Source organism: Magnolia sinica, chromosome 3, assembly GCF_029962835.1.
Source record: "Magnolia sinica isolate HGM2019 chromosome 3, MsV1, whole genome shotgun sequence".
Taxonomy (NCBI): Eukaryota; Viridiplantae; Streptophyta; class Magnoliopsida; order Magnoliales; family Magnoliaceae; genus Magnolia; species Magnolia sinica.
The window spans coordinates 100,783,052-100,803,613 of record NC_080575.1 but is presented as its reverse complement, the minus strand read 5'-3'; the positions used below and the strand labels follow the sequence as shown (position 1 = coordinate 100,803,613).

The window sequence follows — 20,562 nt, the reverse complement described above, 5'->3', positions numbered from 1 at the left end:
CAAGCGGTAGATGGTCATCCAAGAGTTCAATCGAGCGGCTAAGCAAAATGAGATCGAGTCAACAAGGAGGCCTAGAGTGATTATTGGGACATGTGGTAAGAAAGTCTTGTAACACCCTAAATTTTCACTATTTTGGATTTCCAAAAATTCTTAATTTTTTTATTAATTAACTTATAATATCACTTAATGACCATTAGCACTCAATGTTAGTTTATACACGGGTGGAACCAGTAAAGAACCACACAGGTCCGATTAATCAAACCATAGGAAGCCAACGAATCCGCCCGATCACTTGAACATCAGGTATAGCCCCATGATTTACTTATATAGGACCCAAATCTAACCGACCCATCGCTAAATAATTAAGACAATCATATCTAAATTAAAGATCTAACCGGGGCCGAGTCAGATAAGGCCCGGATCTTGAATAATAGACCAAATCAACCCCATTACTTTTTTAGCCTAAAACCGACGGCTTAGAGTAATTATGACCAAATCTCCACTTTCACTAGTTATAAATAAGCCACACTATGAACATAGTTAACTCAAACCCTAATCACTGCCCACGAAAAATCTCAATACCTAATTCATTCCAGAAATGCCCCGATTTTTCGAATAAACTCTAGACCGCTCGTTAGTGGGTCACTAGTTCCAAAATTATAGAGTAATGTCCGTTTTACTGGGCTCGACGTCCATCGCAGGAGTCGAACCTGGGTAGTGTCCAAAACCGCTTAACTTGAGCCGAAGGACGAGTGCATAAGAAGTGCAAATACTCTAAAAAAAGGAGCTGGAACTTAAGTGAATTGGGTCGTCCACTCTTATACAAAGTTGAGGATTTCGAATCGTCGGTTTACGACCAAACTTTACATATGGAGTAAGGATATTTTCCTGCTCATATCCGTATAGCCACGGCCCCGATCGACCATCGGTGACCGTTGAACAAACTTCTAATCATATCCGTTGATTGACACATCCAAATGGTGGGCCGATCATATCCATACGTAGATCATCATTAGGGCTAACTATCCTACTGTGTACATCGACTTGTACACTCCATAGTAGGCCCTAGAGGCTAAAAAAAATCTTTCAATAGGGTTAGTATAGTAAAAACTCATCACTTAGGGCCATTTGCACCAAACCTGGCACTATATAAAGGCCCTATTTGGGCACCCCCTCTCCCTATACGAATTTGCACTAGGTGGAACAAAGGGAGAGAGGAGAGAAAAAGGAGAAGGAAGAGAGGAAGAAGAGAGTGAAGGAGGGTGTTGTTGGTGGAGGAGCCAAGAAAACTTGGAACCTTAGCAAATCTCATTCTTTCTCCCACATCCACAACTCTAAGCTCCATTTCCAACCGATTGGGGAGGATCTCTACGAATCGACCCACGAGTTTCCAACCCTAAATCATTTCTTAAAGTCTTCAATGATTCATAGGTGCGGACTATTATCCTTAGGTGGCCTAGTATCAATTGTAGTATGAGTCTAATGATTTTGTTTGTTTGGAAGATGCATTTGGAGAATCTAGGAAAAAACTTAGAAATTGTTGGGTTGTTTGGAATTGTATGGAATTGTATGTCATGTTAATTTCCTCATATGATGTTGTTCTTGCCTCTTACATGATTTGGTACATATTGATGATCTCATGTTTATGTCTTGTTTGATTTTCTTCATATGATGTTACCCTATAGCATGTATGCCTTATTAATCGTTGTGCAAATTGGCTCTATGAGATGTAGGAAGTACTTAATTTTCTCACCAACCCACATAACACACATGCACTTTTATTCATGATATTGTTAGCCGTTCTTGCTAGGAGATGCTGAATGGTATGTTGAGGAGTATGAGAACATGATGTTGTTTATGCTAATTGATAACCCTGTTAGTTAGCATGTTGTGAATCACCACCCAAACCCTTAGGTTGGTCAAGAACATGAGGAGAGCGAAGGCGGCCCCGATGGTAGGACCGTCTTGAGGGTAAACCCATGGATTTGGGTGAGTGCATATGGGCGACAGTAGTTAGGCTACATGGGTCGCTTATATCTGATGTCGTTCTGCCATGTACTTACCTGAACTCATGCGGTCTAGTCTACTCGCTGACCAACCTTGTTTTGTCAACCCTGTTTGCTCACATATGTATGGAACCTGGAACACCTACAACCGTTGTAGCCCATCGATAACCAAATTGAAACCGATCCAACGCCTGGTGCGACCCATGTATATTTTTGGACCTGTATATATATACTTGATTTCTTTCATTTCAGTAGACATGTGTGGTTGTGCTTCATGTTTCAGAAAATTTCAGGCTGCATATTTAAACGTGATTAATCACACTTTAATAAGAAAATCGGTTATAAGTGATACCCGGGAACTTGAGAGTCGAGTGTATGCACGACCCCCAATTTCCAGGGTGTTACAAGTCTGCAAAAGGTTGTAAAGTGCTGAACGGTTACAGCAACTGTTAAAATGTAGAAAGCATCCAAAAAGCCAAGTAGTGGTGAATGGTTATGGCAATCGTCAAAACATGGGAAGGATTTAGATGATTTGGGTAAAGCTATAAATAAAAGAGGAATGCAATAGGGATATTTCATCTCATACTGACCCAATCATTCTAAAGATTATCTTTCAATTATTCTTTCAATAATCTGTCAATTCACATTCTATAGTGTAATCATTTAACTTTTCCTATCAAACAAATTACATTTTTAGTGTAATTCTTTACTTTCAGCCTGTTGTTTACATTCCGTAGTGTAATCCATAAGATTAATCAAGTAGAGGATAATTTTATTTGTAATTTGAGTCCACTTTTGCAGTTGAGTTCAACTCTTCACTCGGAAATGTGCTTTGCGTCTGTGCATCACGGCCAATTGTAAAAATTCATTTCTTATTTTACTTTATTTGTATTGAAAAATCCTTTTGTACTTAAGTCAAAGGTATAACCCAGCATCAAAGGACGAACCCCACCCTCTGAATATCGTTTGATCCTTTTACACATTGAGCAAGTGGTTGAATTGGCAACCGATCTCATCTGATCGCAATAATACACTACGTGTTTGCCTATCCCGGTGCTTGTTCGGTTTGAATTAAGCCACAATTTCAATTCTAACACACCCGCACACATAAAGCCGAACAACCAGATGATCGTATAAATGTAGTTTTTGGTTCATAACTAGGACCCATAATTTGAAAAGTTTATTTAAACTAATTCTTAGTATTTTCTACGTGCCTGCATATCATCCATCATACACTGCCAGAGTATCAAAAATTTCCCCTTGCTAATTTCACACGGTTTTCGTTGTACACAGGTTTTCAGTTTTGAGAAGTGGGGATAATTGGTTTTGTAATCTGGACGGCTAGCCAATTATGTCCCATTAGGAGTGGACCATAAAACAATAAAATCTTCTGATTAGAACAATCTTAAGCTTACAATTTGTGGCCTATATATGGATGGTCAACAATTCAAGTTCACCGACCGTCCAGATTTTGCTCGAGAGTCACAAATGCGATGGCTAGACATGGTCCGTTCACCATGGGATGGATCAATGGTTTGGATTACCGTTCCACGGGCCCCACTTGTCAGAATGCCGTGATAATTCCATTCGCTACCGTGCATTACAGGGTTGTCCCACCGAGGGAATGGCTCTTACCCCGTTGGTAGACTCACAAGTTCTGTACATCATGGCCAGCTCATGGAAGATTTCCACAGTGGATGTTTTCGTTTGGTGTGGCCCACCTGAGTTTTGGATCTACCTAATTTTTAGATTTATCTCTTATCGTGGTCTTTCAAAACAGATGGACGGAGTGGATTTGTCACAGAAACTGTGGACCCCACATGGCCCGGGCACAGGTATATCTCTGTGCCTAGGGTCACAGACAATCCGCTGGTGGGCCATACAATAGTAAACAGTGGAAAAGCACCTATAAAACTCCAACTAAGTGCCACGAATCAGAGGTTAAGATTGCTCAACCAATGTGATTTTAGGACCTTGAGGATAGTGATTTCCACAATTTAATTAGTTTCATTTAATTTAATGTAATACCACATTCACAACTTCCAAGTGCCTGCATATAAAGCGTCATTTGAAACCGAGTAAATCGGACATTCTAGACTATTCAGATCTTTACTTGGAAATGAAAACGTTTACAACGCCTGTTTTACCAAAGTCCTAAAGCCTAACATGTTGTATGTGTGGTGTGCCCCTATTGTATATATACAATCCAACCAGTGTTTACATGAGCTCCGTGATGGCAATCAAAAGCCTCAAAATATCAGACCTTAAGTGGGCCATAAATAAAAATCAATGAACAACCATCCAAAAACCTCCAAAATTCAAAAGACTTGTGTGTTACGCATAGCCATGTGACTGGTGACGACTTGCTGACGTGGATGGACAACTTCATGTGGATGAGATCCACCCCGTCCATCAGGTGAGCCACCAAGAAATTTCCGTGAACTCATTCCATATTCCCGTTGTCTTGAAAGAGGTAGCCTGCATATCTTTACCCTCTATTTGGTTGCCTTTACAATTATTAAGGATGTGTTTGGATGCACCATTGAATTGGATTGCGATTATTAATCTAACAGAGTGGGAAGAACAAATCTGTTATTTACTTCTTTGCCGTCCATCTGATAGAGGGATTAGTGTCACCGACCAGACAATACCAAGAGGCTATTCCAAAGACTTTGGCCAATTTTGACTCTTGTTCTATGCTATAGGTCATTTTCATGGTGTGTAGCCGTGTAGAGAATTTGAGAGAATGGTAAAAGCATGTTAAAATAACAAAAAAAAATCTCAAAATGTTTATATTGTTTTTTAGTGGGTTACTGAGTGGGTTGAGTATATTCATCTGATTGCCGCATGGTTTTCATTCTATCTATATTATTGTCATTCTATCTATATTATTGTAGAGTAACTAGAAAGTTATCAAGTCTATATAAGGAGTAAGGCTTTTTAGTTATAATGAATCTCATTCCTCGTGACGTTGAGCAGCGCAGAACACTTTTCAGTTGAGCAGCGCAGAACACTTCATACAAAAGATCTGCTTCATCGTTGGTCATTTCCTGTTTTGATTTAACTGAATTTTTGCAATTCATTTCACTTGTGCGCCCAAATGCCGCTTTGGGAAAATGGCTTGGAGTCGGATGCATTTAAGGCATTGATCGATTAGCAGTCTTTACCTTCTTTTTTTTTTCTTTTTTTCACATGCACTCACACACACCACTGGCGCCACAATCGGTGCTTGAACCCATGACCTCATGTTGAAACTCATGCGAGTCCACCACTGAGGCATTGGGTCACATGTGATTAGCAGTCCTCACCTGTTTATCATGCACAACTCCCAAATCAGTCCCTCCAGAAATTCAAAAGAAATTGAAGGACGATGCCACGAGTCTTTTTTAAGAGAGCCATTGCCATTTAGCTGATTTTCTAGCAATGAGCTATGATATCTTCATACCACAAGTTTGGAATGTCCATCTACTCTTGTCGCACTGCAGGTAGCCCACTGATTGGAATATCCTACCCATCAGTTGCTCTTTCCAGAGTTGAATGCCGGCCATTTACCATTGGTCTGACCACCATTTGAAGGCCATGGATCATCTCGCTAGGCCTGCATGACCAGTGTGGATTTTGAACAAGAGAGCTCAAAAGAGGGAAAATTTTAAAAAAAAAAAAATCTAAATGAATGCTGTGACCCTCACAAGAGATCAATAGGATCAGGGAATTATACTCACCCAAGATCATGATGATTGCAAGAAGAAAGTTCAAAGCAAATTACAATATATTTTGTTTGAAAAAATTATCAATAATAGATGATCTGTTTAATGTTTGAAATTCGATGCAAAACAACAACAATTGATACCGAAGCAGGAAAAAAGGAGTCCTTTCCTCAGGAAGCTTTCAGATTGTCCATGCCAACACTCGCCTGCAGCAAAAAGTAGATATATCATCTGTCACTTAATGAATTCCTAATTTTTATTTTTATTTTTTAATCTTTAAATGTGGACGGTCTTGATGGAGAATTTAGACAGTGTAGCCATGGATTGAAGGCTTGGTGACATGGACCGACTAGTCCGGTGCTGAGTCAGTTCAGGACTAGGCTGAGTTGGGTGGTTACTCGTCCAAGTTGGGCATATTTGCAACGTTGATTCCTGATGCCAAACCAGATTGGACTTGACCAAGCCCTAGTCGGCTCAGACAAGTCCTCAATCCATAGTGTGCACCCAAATCTCATGAGTTGGGAGGGGTGGGGGATATGGGAGCAAGGCCCCCTTGATTGATTCAGCAGCTCTTTTGGTCAGTGTAGGAAGCCAAAACTGAATTAGATGGGCTTCTGCTTTTCTGCCTTTTCCACTCAAAACATATATAGTCCATGCATTTCACTGAGAGTCCTGAAATGCACACATGATCAGTTTGGACAGAAACAATCCCTCCTTACATGCACTTTTTGAGACATCCAAAATACTCGTAAGTCATTGTATATATGTACTTTGTGTTCTTCCCATTGTTGGGATTTAAAAGAAACTTACACAAGCATCACCACCATCAATTCAGCCCTCTAGCAATTTGTGGTCATCTTCTAAAAGGTTAGATTGGTAAAGGTTCTGATTAACTGCCCACCAAACATCAACCTTCCTCTTTTACCCTGGCTCTTGAAAATTGGCCATGGCTGGCTCTCAGAGGCTAACATTGACAACACTCACGTGCCAAAATGGTCCGCCTTGTCTCTAACCCTCGAGTCCAACTATTACATGCACACCCAATGAGCAAGCAAGAAAAGAAGGGTCATAGAGAGGTGTACCATTCAGCACAAGTGACACGCACACAAACACATGGAGGGTCATGCTTGAGCGCTTGGCTGCACATAATAGGAATGAGACCACTGATCCATATGGCTCCAAACAGCACTTGCATGCCGATGTGCTCATGCTAGCCCAACTTGCTGGCCACAAAGGGGAATTTTTGAATAGTTAGGATCTAGAACATGAGTATCAGATAAGCTCACTCATGTACCCCCATCTGATGAAAATTGGAACAGAAATGCTCAAGCACTTGGCTGCACATGACAAGGAGTTGGCAGGTACGTTTTTATCAAACACTACTCACATGCCAACAAACTCGTGCCCCATGCTACGCTTTAGTCCAACTACTGCACTCTACCAACAAAGAGATACTTGCATAGAGTTGAGGTCTAGAGCATGTGCACTGTGAGGTTTGCCAACAACTTCAAATTTAATTAAGGGAAAATCATTGATAGTTTGCAGTGACCATAGGACCACTGAACATTCCTTTCACAGGACTTGCACTCTATGATATCATGGATTCATCACATAGACCCACCGTAGAGTGAAAATCCCACAGGAAAATTCTAATGGTTTCAGTTACCATGGCCTGCAAATGAATGTTTAAAAAAGTCCAACAGTTAATTTTATATGTGCAGCAACTCGAAGGATTGTCCCTTTGGTAAATGTCTTGCAGCATAGATGGGTCAGTCTCACTATATGAATGGGTCAAATCACCAAGGTGGGCACCATTTGAGGTGGATGTGCCCATGGACTACTATTTCAGGTGTCCTGTAGACTACTAAACCTGTCTTCTCACGTTATTCCGTTATTTTTGAAAGGATGGAATAAGATCTTACCAAGAACTTGTGGTTCTCTTCAAGAAGAGGAGAGAAGGTTGTACAGAATTTCTCCATGTCTGCTTTGAGATCACCAGTTCCCCCTATCACCTCCATAAACTTCTTCCTATCCGGTGCAAGTTTCATGGCAACCTGTAATTTCAGCACTATATATATTAGTGCAAGCTAAAGACTTGAAAAAGAAAAGGGTTTTTCTTTTTAAACATGATCAAGTATTGCACTATAATTTCCTGAAAATATTCGACCACATCACTTTCAGAGTCCAAGTATCAGTTAAATGTATGTAATGCACACTGATAAGTTCAGTTAGCATTTTCAATTAAAAGATACGAGAAAAATTATTTAAGAAAAAACACACAAATAGAGAAAAACGTCAAGATGTTTAGAATCTATGGTGCACTCGTCCGTGAGACATCCTGTGATTGGGCCCACACATGTAAGGTCAGCATGATCCAGAGAGTTCATTCAGTGATCCCTACTCCGGAAATGCTGTAGCCTAAAAAGCGCACTCATTTAAGTGATTCTAAGCATTCAATCAGAGGACTTCAATGTGAACAGTTTGCTCAATAACTTAATAGTCATCCATTTTTTACTACTGGTTGCTTGGTGAGGATCAATGATGACAGTTCCTTTTTTTCGGCCATGGCACCTCCACAGGAAGCCCCACCAGATGAATGATCCAGACCATGGTGGCACTGAATGGGTGGACAAAACCACAAGTGTGTGAGGGTTATCCTTTCCCTAGAAACATTATAAAGTCAAAAGTGATATTTAGAACTCCTATCAGAGATTCTAAGAAACCTAAGAAACCAAAGTTTTGAGAAAATTAGGATTTTTTCTTTTTCTTTTTCTTTTTTTAATTTTTGTAGTATTCTGCATTAGGTTTATGCATAAATTTTGGGACTAAAGATTTTGTTTAGGTTGCCGAGATTTTGTATATTGATGGGGAAAGGGGGAAAGGGTTTCAAGAGGAAAATTTCCATAAATAACAATATGATAATTATCTGCAATTACTACCAAGTACCATTAATAATAGATAATTGCTGATGACTGATAATTACTGGTACTGGTTTTGCCTACATTAATCATGACAGAAAATACAAGTATTGTTACATATAAGCTGATCCACATGTTTTCCTATTGTTTCATCTGAAAATTTTGAAATCAGTTCGATGGGATTGATAGACATTACAGTGAAGCTAGAACTAGCAAGCCAGCCATGCCATTTCTTCAAGGTCTTCCCGTAGGAATCTGTGCAGACTTGCGACATGGTCCAATCAGGATGCTCGAGTAAGTTGCGGAACAGTTCTACCAAGAAGTCCATTGCCCTGAGGAAATTGGTATATGCATTAGTCTCAAAGAAAGTGTGTGTGCACGATCATAGACATTTCTACGCACAATGCAGAAAGATGTGTAAACAAGCATGTAGACAAAATTTGTTCACCTTGTTAGCCATAGAAGCCCATTGGTACAACTTGAAGAAGCTTTTGCTGTTTTAGCTTCAATCTCTGCCTTTACCATGCTGTACAATAAATTGAATTCTGAAGGACTTGAAGAATATTTGGACTCCAACCTCTGCAAAAGAAAAATCACTTTCAACAAATGAAAATCATTTCCTATGTAACAGGGAAACTCCACCATCATCTCCCTAGCCTTCTTCCCAATAAATTTAAGGTTGGATTTAAAATGGTAGATTGAAAAAAGTTCTACAATCAAGGAAAAAAGTGTTATAATTGGCTGCCCACCAGACTACAACCTTAACTCTTTTACCCAGGCTCTTGGAACTGGTCATAGCAAATGCTTACGTTGACACTACCCACATGCCAGCATAGCCCCACTCTCCTCAGTGTTGATACCAAACCCAACTATTCTATGTACAGCCCAAGGTGTTCCGTATTCGTTATGATACAGCCGTAAAGGCTGATATGTATAGGTAATGGTCGTGACCGTTACATCATACGTGAGTGAAATGGGGCACTTAGTTTTCTAAATATTTTTCCAAATTTTTTCGGGCAATAATTTTTTTCAACTGTTACAAGGGTCATAACAATCGTTACACCCCCATGTCGGCCATTATGGCCGATACTTGTATCGGTAATGGCAGTGACCATTATGGCCACTGTTACCGATATGGAATACCTTGAACAGGAAGGTAAAGTAAGCAAAGTAGGGTCATGGAGGGGCATTTGCCACACAAATTGCCAAGCACAAAGCACATGCACTCATGCAAGGTCATGCTCAAGTAATTGGTAGCACAAAGTAGCAAGGAACCCACTGATACATAATAATGAACACAAGTCACATGCTCATGTGGCCATCCACACCGTACTTGTACATTAGCACAACTATTACATGCATCCAACAAAGGGAAATTTGTAAACCATCAATGTTTACAGCACGCTTTGCCATACAATTCGAGCACAATTTAATAGGAAACTCCATGTTTCAAAATAAGTTGATGCATTGTTGGACACATGTCAACACGGTTCTTGGATTAAAAAAAATAACTTGAATTTTCCTTCTTAGTACCATTTATATTATTATGCATCTTTACATTTCTCTCAAATACAGTTCTCTATATCTTATTCTTTCATGAATAACATTTATACTATCGCAATAGCAGAATTTTCAGTGTTATCATATGGTTCTAGGACGTGGATTAGGTACTGACGGCTTTAGTAGCGAGATTCGCTACTGAAGTGATGTCACTGAGTTTTGTGGGCCCCACCATAGTGTATGTGGTGTATCCACACCGTCCATCCATTTAGAGAGATTATTTTACGGCATGAACCAAAGAATGAGGCAGATCCAAAGCTCAAGTGGACCCCACCACAGAAAACAGTTGTGACAGTCACGCCCACCATTGAAACTTTCCTAGGGCCCACCATGATGTTTATTTGAGATCCAATCTGTTCATAAGTTCACATAGACATGGACAAAGGGAAAACAAAAATATCAACTTGATCGAAAACTTTTGTAGCCCCCAAGAAGTTTTTAATGGTGACCGTTCAATCCCCATTGTTTTCTATGGTCGGGTCCACTTGAGCTTTGGATTTGCCTCATTCTTTGGCTCATGCCCTAAAATGATCTCTCCAAATGGATGGATGGTGTGGATACAACACATCCATCATGGTGGGGCCTGCAGAATTTAGTGACGTCACTTCGGTAGCAAATCTCGCTATTGAAGCCGTCAGTAGCTAATCCGCGTTCATGGTTCTATGGGCCTCACGGACTGGTTTTCTATAGATGCCGCCCGCAGCATCTTATGTCCACGCTTGATACCGAACAACGGCCAGTGTCTGAGTAACATGGGCTGAAATAATCAGCAAGAATACAGCTGTATTTTGGGTATAGAAAACAGAAAGCCATTAATTACCGCAAGATGCAAACCATATAAAATTTAATCTATGTGAAGTGTCACAGTCAATGGAGATAAAGAATTGGGCCATTTCCAAATTGGACCTCAAAAAAAAACTTAAAGGTCCTTTTTAAACAGCATCCGAACCTTAGCCCAGTATTTGAAAACCAAGGTTAAGCAAACAGTGGAAAATGACGACTTATTCTACAAGCAGCCAGCAAACATCTAACACTGAAAAGAATGAAAAAGAGAACTCTTACTGAAATATTTCCCCCCACGTCAGATTTTACGAGTGCCATGGCTGCGCCAAACTTATCTGGTAACATAATAATAAAAGATATCAAGACAAAGCAATGCCCAACAAGAATGTCCAACAATGTTTCTACTGAAAAGGCAGGAAAAATCAAGTTTTCTTGTCGTGCCAATATAATGCAACAAATTTTGACAAAAAAAAAAAAAAAACATAGGATATAATCTGAAGGCTTAAACAATGAAACCGCTTGTGTGTGTGTGTGAGAGAGAGAGAGAGAGAGGGAGAGAGGGAGAGAGAGAGAGAGAGATCTGAACCATTCGTTCAACTACAAGCAAGCCATGGTGCAAGAATCACGCCAATCAGATGATCCTTACCCTTTGAATGGAGTTAATTGTTTACAAACCATAAATCACATGGTTAAAATCATCAAATCAAAGTATTACTTTAGAATCATAATAAATACAAAGTGGGACCTACCTACTAGATGTTTCAAGATGATGATCAAGGACCTATTTTGTTTCTTTGATCAATCTTGACCGTCCATTTTCATGCTACTGATAAGAAGCTTAGGATGACCCAATCAGCATGATTTTTGCAGCATGGCATGCTCATAGTTATATGAATGAATGAACAGTTTGGATCAACAATAGGTCACCCCATGTGTCATTTAAAAGGTTTGGGGACAGTGCTCCCAAGAAGGCTGGGAATGTATGTATGTGTCCACTGCTCAAATTAATTTATAAGTGGTAATTACTAATTACTAACCATAGTTGGGACTCTTTTTTTTAGTAAAAAAGAGGCCAATTCGGCTACAACATTGTAAGACAAGCTTATTGTAACGCTTCATGAGTGGAGCCAACCATGGTGTGTGTATGCCATCCAATAGGGTAACCCCACCATGAAAGTGGGATGCCCCAAAGTTCTAGCCGACCTAACCATCATGTGGGCCCGAAGTGAATTTGGTGGTCTTGGGGGTGATTGTCTATTATTTCCTATGGAGTGGCCCACCTGATGATTGCATAGTCCTAATTGTTGGGGCATCCCATCATCATGGATTGATGTGTGGGCTGGATGGACACCATGGTGGGTTCTTTGCCTCAAAAAGGAGATTTGAAAATGGAAGAGAAAAACTATGATACTTTGGCAAAGTGTCATAGACTATTGGTTGATATGCAACACTAGTTCATAGTAATGGTAGTACACGCGAGCATGGGTGTCTTGCACATCTTTTTTGAAAACTGCAAATCATAATTGGTACTTGATATCCTAACAGTTATGGGTATAGGTTCCCATTTCAGGCCTGACATGGGTATGGGGTGTAACACCCATTGGTGGATATGGGTATGGTATCCCTATGCCCAACCTGTACCTGGCCCATTGCCACCAGCAACCAACACAAAGGGCGGTCTTGACCTCATGGAGATGGTAATAGAAACAATGGAACATGTTAACACATTTACAAGCTAACTTGTTAGGATTTATTTCTCAAAAAGAAAAGAACTCGTTAAAATTCATCCATACTTGCTTCTAATTCTAGCACAAAACAAAATTAGTGTAAAATGGCTATGCAATAGAGGTCCACTATCCTAAGAATTAACATAAAATAACTAAAATGAGATTGCTTAAAACTTATCCAGTTTTCATGTTGGTATTCTGAAAAAATGAACATGAAAGTCATACCTATAACAGGCAACACAAGCTTGCAGACATCCAAGAAAGGTTTGGTCAGCATTTCCCCTTCGTTGGATTTTACAGATGTCATTCCTTCCAGACAGGGGGTGAACACAGTCCCCTCCATTTTCTTTACTCAGGTTCTTCTGCCTAAGGAGAAAATTGTAAACCAACTATCAGAAGGCATCCTTATTACTTCATCACAATTCACAAGATTCTGATGCCTCACAATGTGTGCAAGCAAGTACAAAGAGAACTGGGAGAAAACGCACAGGTCTGTGTGTGCATATCCATATATGGAAGTATAAGAAAATACAGTCTCTGTCATGTCCATAGGAATTTACTATTCCAGAACACCAACAGTAAACCATGTTGGGCTCAAGTGGTCTACCTATGACCAATAAAGACTGATAGGAGAGGACCACCGTTGATTGAACATGGCTCCAGTATATTCCTGTCCAAATAAAGGCCTGCAAAATGGATGCAAAGGCCATGTTTAAACTTACTGTCCATTTGCATGCCCTTAATTGTATGGCTGTGATTACCCAATCATGTTTACTTTTGGTCAAGTGAAATATATGGTGGATTTCTCCTGTCCAATGGTCTTTATTGATCTTGATCATGTGGGCCCAGTTGTGCACCACATAGGAATTCACATCATAATATAATGTACAAAGAATTCATATCAGATGATAGCTCCACAAACAGTTTCAGAGAACTCCCTCTCAGCCATAATATTTTGAATTGGATTTCTGTTACCAACAAAGAGTCCTTTACTGGCTCAGAACATTAAAAGAAGAAGAAGAAGAAGAAGAAGAAAAGAAAGAAAAAAAGAATGGCTAAATGCTTAAGACTATTGAATAACAGAAAGACCTCTGTAAAGCCACTGGTTTTGTATTGCATTGCCAATGGAGAATAAGTTGTAAAGTTCATTAGAAATCTACAGCCAGCATTGGATTGGAAGGAAAATTATAATTTACACAGAAAACCAAACCCAGCGGTAATACATAAAAGGAGGTTAAAATGCTGAAAGATCATCGGAAGCATTAGTGGCAAAATGATCTAGGTTAAAATGCAGAAAGATCATCGGAAGCATTAGTGGCAAAATGATCTGCTAGATCACATAATGGCAACAATCGATCATACTAATCCAATTTCCGCTTCTGAGCAATAAACCCAAAGAAAACCTGACATTAGAAATGAAAAAAGATGTAAAGCGATTACAAGCTGAATGATCATAAATCTAAAACAATTTGATCAGTTTAGCCACTGTCACAGCTAGAATGGCTTCAATCTCAGAATCCTTCTCAATAACATGATTATTTTAAAGGAATTATTATTAAATCAACACCTCACTAATTAGGTTTTTGCATTCTGTACCCTTTTTAGTCAACTTTGTAAAAAGGTACCCCGATAATTCAGGTATTTGTACCACAGTACCTTCCTAATTTCTCAAGTGCTGGTTAGTTCACAGGGCTGTGTTTTAGTAAATGCTGAAAATATCCTTAAGGGTATAGTGGGAGACTTAGAGAGGATTTGTTAAATAAATAAATAAGTCTTTTTCAACTGTACATTTGTTTGAAAAACTGTGACCCAACTGACTGTGGGACCAACCTAATTCTTGGGCCAGAGCATCCACATGGTGGAAACCCCCTGATGAATGTATTGGACCTTGCAACTATGTTGCCACGTTGGCACATATGTAGCAGATTCAAGAGCGTTCTTCTACAAGGCATGCAGACCTAGAAAAGTGACGCCATATGAGAGAAAAAAGTTTGATACTCTAGTAGAGTGTGATGCCCACAATTAAAAAAACCGTGCAAGTTGCAACTTGAGATGATCTATAGAAACAACCGCCTGTCCTTAAACAATGCTCTAATTAGCTGATTAATCAATATTTAATGGCCACCGATTCGTGTTGCCATTTTATAGATAAGGTATTTCCATCATTTTTATATATATATATATATATATATATATATATATATATATATATATAAATATATATATATATATATATATATTATTTTTTTTAAAAAAAAACAGATATTTAAACTAACAGAAGTCAGAAAATTTGATGGAAGGTACTGAGTTGCAAAAAACCTGAACTATCGAGGTACTTTATTGCAAAGTGAATAAAAATAGGTAATGGAATGCAAAAAATCCAATTAGTGAGGTACTGATTTATGAAAATCCCTATTTTAAACTATCCATAGAGTCAATCCTATCCAAAAGAACATAAAAACCTACAGTTACTTGATTGGATCTAGCCTTTTTCCGCACCCCATATCCCTTCAACTGCAGATATTCCCATCAACAACAAGCCCCTTACACACAACAAGAAAAGGGATTTAAAAAGCTCAAGAGATCATTAAACGACGCCGAATCAGACCAACTTCCATCGATTTTCACTTTTCAAACAGCATCGATCCCATCCAAAAACAGGAAAGGAATAACTTCAACATAAATCTCAAGCTCGAAACGAAAACAACAAATCGATGCCGATTCAACCGTTTGTTCTCAATTTTCACCACTCGAACCACATCATCTCAGAAATTCCACTCCAAAACCTCAAAAAAAAAAAAAGAAGAAGAAGAAGAAGAAGAAGATCCAGATGTAGAAAAATGCAGCACTAGAAACCGTAAACTACGGAAGATCCGTTCGCGTACCTTCAGAAACTGCGAGAATCGCCCCGTAGAGATCGAATTCCGTGAAGGCTGAGCCGATTTCAATGGTTACTGAGCTCCCGGAGATCCAGTTAACTGGAGAACGAAAGATCCAGATCCGATCCGAGAGGAAACGCACAGAAAAATGATTTTCCTGGAAGAAGAAAAGCGATCGCGATCACGATTCGCTTCCGAAAGAGAAACGAATTTTTGGGATCGGAGACGCTGAAATGCGAATAATCTGATTCGTTTTTATATATATCTGAGAGAGAGAGAGAACGGATTTTATAATTATTTTAGAAATATAATAGAAGAGATGAGAGAGAATCGCGAGATGGACATGATTCAGAACTTTCGGCACGTTCTTTTCGAATAAAAGGGCGGGTTCGCACGACGACAGTGGTGCGTAGTACGCACTGGGCGTATGGTAAGTTGGACGTTGGAAGTTCTCCCTCTGAGAACTAATCACCTACACGAAACCTGTGGTACGGCACCTTTTTTCCGATAAATTGACAATATTTTAGAAAATCAGTAACATGAAAACGATAGGAAACAACATGATAATCAATATTCTTGAAAATCAGGATGATACGATCATTATATGGGCCACACCTTTCAGTTGATTAAGACCGTCGGTTTCCATCGATTTCAACTCTGTTGGTTCAGATGATGAGAACTGACCTAATTTTAGTGCTATCTGATATTTTGATTCGTGACAGGGACTACCGTTTTCATGGAACTGATGTCCTACACGAGTGCCATGTTAGCGGGAAAGATAGTACTGTACCACAAGTTGTGGTACCGTGCTCGTACGTGATCGCACAAATATCTTGCGTGTATGTGTCGCCCAGTGGGTACCACATGCTTAGATTAACCTATGATTTGATTCGTACATATTCTCTGTAATTACATAAAGAAGCTATCGTTCAAAGGACATTCTTCAATGATGATACTGACCTTTGATTTATATAGTTGAATATGAGCCATTGAAAATTTTCATTTCAATGCTTTAATTTCATCTACCATATGATGGTCAGAATGCTCCTTTCAGTGTAGTTTTATTTCATTTTCCTATAAAGCCAGAGTACATACAACACGGACGGTTCCGATCATCGAAGCATCTGAGCATGTGGGCCCAGTTGGGCGATATATAGAAGAAGAGAGAAGATTTTGTGCCTCTCGAGGCACAGCATTTTCCCTGCCTCCCATGTCATGGTGAATACATGGCACATTGGATCAGATCTACACCGTCCATTTCGTGCTTCCAATAGTGATTGGTCCATGGTCAAGATCAGTGTTTATACAGTTCCAGCCCTTTTTCTTGGTGGCATACAAATGAACACTAAAAGACAAAAACCAGCAACGGCTCCTATTAAGCAAGAAAAGGCCCGTTTATGAGATGGTTAGGATGGTAAAATCAAAGAAAATTTTGGTTACGGTCAATCTGCCGATGAGTACATGGGATGTATGGTTCAGATCATCATACGCATGCCACGTGTGGTTAACAATCCGGAGGCACGCACGACAATGCCGTGCCTCCAGATGCAGGTAAACCACCGTGTGTCGGCACTCAGTAATGAGGAAGTGGATTGGCTGGTGTACCACACACCACCGATCTGGCTGGTGTGGGTACGTGTCGTGGGAATACGAGCGCTGCAGCTCCTCGAGTTCCGAGTTGTACGAACGGTTCAAAAGATATCAAAGTTATATGGCCCCCAAAATGATGTATTTATTATATCCACACCGTTCATCCATTTTTCGAGATGATTTTAGAGCATGATCCCAAATAAGATTCATATCGAAAGGTTAACTGGACCACACCAGAGATAGCAGTGGGAAAATGATTCTCACCGTTAAAACATTCGTAGGGCCCACCATAACATTTATTTTCCATTCAATCTGTTCATAAGGTCACACAGACCTGAATTAAGAGGAAAAACAAATGCCATATTGATCCAAAACTTCTATGACCCCAAAAGGGTTTCAATGGTAGACGTTCAATCCCCCGCTGATTTTTGCAGTGTGGTTGATCTTTGGATATAACGGTTGATCTTTGGATATATCTTATTTTTTGGATGAACACTTAAGACGAGTTTTCCAAATGGAAAAACGGTTGTGATATAACATATACCTCATGATGGGACCCACAGAACTTGGTGACGTCAATTCACCAGCCAATCCGCTTCCCAGTGATGAGAACCGTTCACATTTAGTGGGCCCCAGGTGAAATTGTGGAAAATAATAGGCTCTCATTTGTAAAAGGACACTGCTTGCCGGCTTTGCCCATGTAACGCCCACTGTTTTCGGTTGGTTGGGAGTGGGTCCCAGACAAATCAATGGTCCACCTTTGTAGCACATTGCAGCCTCAATGGGGCCCAAAGATTGAACGGTCATGATATGATGATTGGAGCACAAGGAGAGATTGAAGAGGAGGATTGCCATGCCACTCATTAGGTGAGGACTGCAAAGGTCTATCCACAGGTCAGGTGGGCCACACATACAAGGAAATGAAAGGATAAAAACAAAAAACCACAAGAAGCCTATATTCAATAAAAACATGCGGCCCACCTGATGAGTGGACCAACCTGGATTTTGTAGAAGGGCATGCACCCATAGATCAAACTCTCAAATGCTCTCAAAACAGAAATTCATACGCAAATATCAGTGTGACATTCTAGCAAGACGAGATCAAGGGAGAGTGATTAAACTCTTCTTTATCAACTATATATCGAAATACATTATGATATTTTGAATAGAATAAAAGAAATCAGAAAATACATACATTATTTTCTCAAAATTTTTTATGGAGATTACATTTATAAGAGGATTATGGCCAATCTTTATAAGTTGTTCGGAGAGAAGAGGATTTAAGTGGAAAAATCGAAGCTGGAGATTGAAGAGAGGCCAGAACCCAATTGGTAAGTTATTTTTTTATTTTTTATTTTTTAAAAAATCTTATTTAAATGATTTAGTATGGATGGAACCAAATTACTAATTCATGATTTTGAATATCCAATCATAAATTTTTATCTCCAATTTTTTAATTACGAAAATTTTTAAGAACGTGGAGAAAACCTCAAATTTCCTCCATTTCACCGATTTAACTTGTAATTATAGTATTGAAAAATCATATAAAAATGCTTACGGGCAAATCTACATATTAACCAAAAAAAATAAAATTAGAACATTTGAAAATAACAATAAAAAAGTTATATTTTTAAAACTAAATTGACCAACTAAAATTGGTTCCTAATGTATTTGTGTATTAATGACTGTATAATGATCTTAATATCAGCCACTCTTTTATTCATTATCATAAATAATGGAAAATAAACAAGGAATTGAAAATAAAAATAAAAATACATGCACTGAATTATTATTGGTATGTTTTTAATTTTTTTTCTGGACTCTTCCTTCTTCTTCTTCTTCTTTTTCCTTTTTTTTTTTTTTTGCTCTCAAGTATATTGGTTGTGTTTTGTATGACTTATAGATGATATTAACTCATTTTAAATATAATTATACCACTTTTTTCACATGGGACGGGACCTCATATAAAGAAAACTTATCATGTGCGCTTGTTTTTTTGTGATTTTTTAAGTTTATAATAATATTCCTTTTAACATTCCCTAAGAGTCTCATTAAAAGATTTGACCAATTTCCCAATGTTTTTCAAAAAAATAAGGATGTATTCTGCATTGGATACATACTAATATGTTTTTGTTTCCTTAGAATAGGATAAGTGCATCCATACCGATATTTAAATCACTGCATATACCCTTGTATATTTACTAAAACATATGAAGTTTTTTTTTATTTTCTCCTGATTTGACAAGACAGTGAAACATCTGAGCCGCTGAAAGGGATGGCCCTACCATGAAGATCACCTGGATCAAAAATTGGAACAACCCACTTATCAGATGGGCCACAATCCATTTCAACAGTTTAGACTGTCCCATGAATGGACCATTCCAGTTTCAGCCCAGGTCATCTTTATGATGTGACCCACCCTTTGTACGGCTACGCTGTTATGCACAACCGACCCATCACAAGAAAATATAGACATTGATTATTAACATTCAACATGGTGACCATTTCTCCACAAAAATAGCATCTAGAGCTGGTAGGAACCGAATATGGTAGAGCCATCTCTTCGAGTATCAAAGTACACATGAAATTGGTTGGTGCTGACCACCTTTCAGCTGCCTTCAAGGGAAAGGTACAAAACAGAGCTCGTTAGCGGTTCACATTCAGTGTGTGATGAAAATGATAGCTAGGAGTATCTAGTCCGTTCAGTTTTGAAATATGAACCACCCATGATGGGACCCACTCGATGGACGACCCCGATTGGCTCATCACCCTGAGATGTGTACGGTGGAGAGGCCGCTCTGTAAGATAGGCCTGAGGACAGTTCATTTTATACATAGAATAGTATACATACACAAAGCAACAAATGAATCAATGGTAAAAACTGATGAAATAGGGACAGTTCCCTTGTCAAGACTAAAAACAAAACAAAATCGAAGAGTTACAAAAACTGCACCTCACCTCATATGGAGCTCTCAATTCTACAAGCCTAATCACTCAACATTACATGGCACATGTGGTATCTATCCAAAAAATCTGGAAATTGCATTAATAAAATCTTGGAAATGCTCCATTTTCCATGATCGTCGGTCAGACAATGAAGTATGGCGAGATAATCATTTCTTAGTCTGCATGCAACCAAGAAACCATTATAAACACTATCATTTCTTAGAACATCAACAGCTCAATGAACCAGTGCATGTGGAGCCCAGGTTCTGCTGATCCACATTGATCATATGGCAGGCGGGTTGTGGATGGGAGATACCCAAAAACCTACCCCTGTATGATGATCCGAACCTTCAAACTGTGCCCTCGTTTATGTGGACCATCAGTTTTTAACTGTCCATTTTCATTGAATAAATAGGATCATCGATATGGAAGATTTTAGGGCCTGT

The 20,562-nt window shown here is 39.1% G+C and overlaps 2 protein-coding genes across 7 annotated transcripts in view; both read right to left on the bottom strand.

Annotated features, from left to right (window-relative positions):
• Positions 1-5,232: 5,232 nt before the first annotated feature.
• Positions 5,233-15,940, bottom strand: LOC131240428 (glycolipid transfer protein 1-like). 5 transcript variants are annotated; one of them, XR_009168752.1, is made up of 9 exons: positions 15,587-15,940; positions 12,927-13,067; positions 11,254-11,309; positions 9,080-9,210; positions 8,828-8,963; positions 7,636-7,767; positions 5,885-5,919; positions 5,452-5,606; positions 5,233-5,314 (listed from the first exon to the last, which is right to left on the bottom strand). XR_009168752.1 is itself a non-coding variant. In XM_058238653.1 (8 exons), coding segments are annotated over exons 2-8 (609 nt in total). In that variant the 5' UTR covers positions 13,045-13,067; positions 15,587-15,940; the 3' UTR covers positions 5,233-5,605. The 5 variants fall into 5 exon arrangements, 4 of the variants coding, with proteins under 4 accessions (XP_058094636.1, XP_058094638.1, XP_058094637.1 ...); XM_058238653.1 differs by having other exon boundaries at positions 5,233-5,606; XM_058238655.1 differs by lacking the exons at positions 5,233-5,314; positions 5,452-5,606 and having other exon boundaries at positions 5,708-5,919; positions 12,927-13,047; positions 15,568-15,940.
• A 4,015-nt stretch (positions 15,941-19,955) lies between these two features.
• The window catches only part of LOC131240427 (rab GTPase-activating protein 22-like), a 40,516-nt gene continuing 39,909 nt past the window's right edge, over positions 19,956-20,562 (bottom strand). For both annotated transcript variants that reach the window (XM_058238650.1, XM_058238651.1), the window contains one exon: positions 19,956-20,295. In XM_058238650.1, the coding sequence (XP_058094633.1) occupies positions 20,284-20,295 (12 nt within the window). In that variant the 3' untranslated portion in view covers positions 19,956-20,283. The remainder of the gene's footprint in view (positions 20,296-20,562) is intronic.

Bases quoted from the DNA above. Each gene is read 5' to 3' on its own strand.
- LOC131240428 (XM_058238653.1), bottom strand. From the start codon at position 13,044: ATGGAGGGGACTGTGTTCACCCCCTGTCTGGAAGGAATGACATCTGTA. The intron at 8,964-9,079 runs GTGAACAAATTT...CAATTTCCTCAG, and splicing joins GGGCTTCTATGGCTAACAAG to GGCAATGGACTTCTTGGTAG. The intron at 7,768-8,827 runs GTAATGTCTATC...CTGAAATTACAG, and splicing joins TTGCTAGTTCTAGCTTCACT to GTTGCCATGAAACTTGCACC.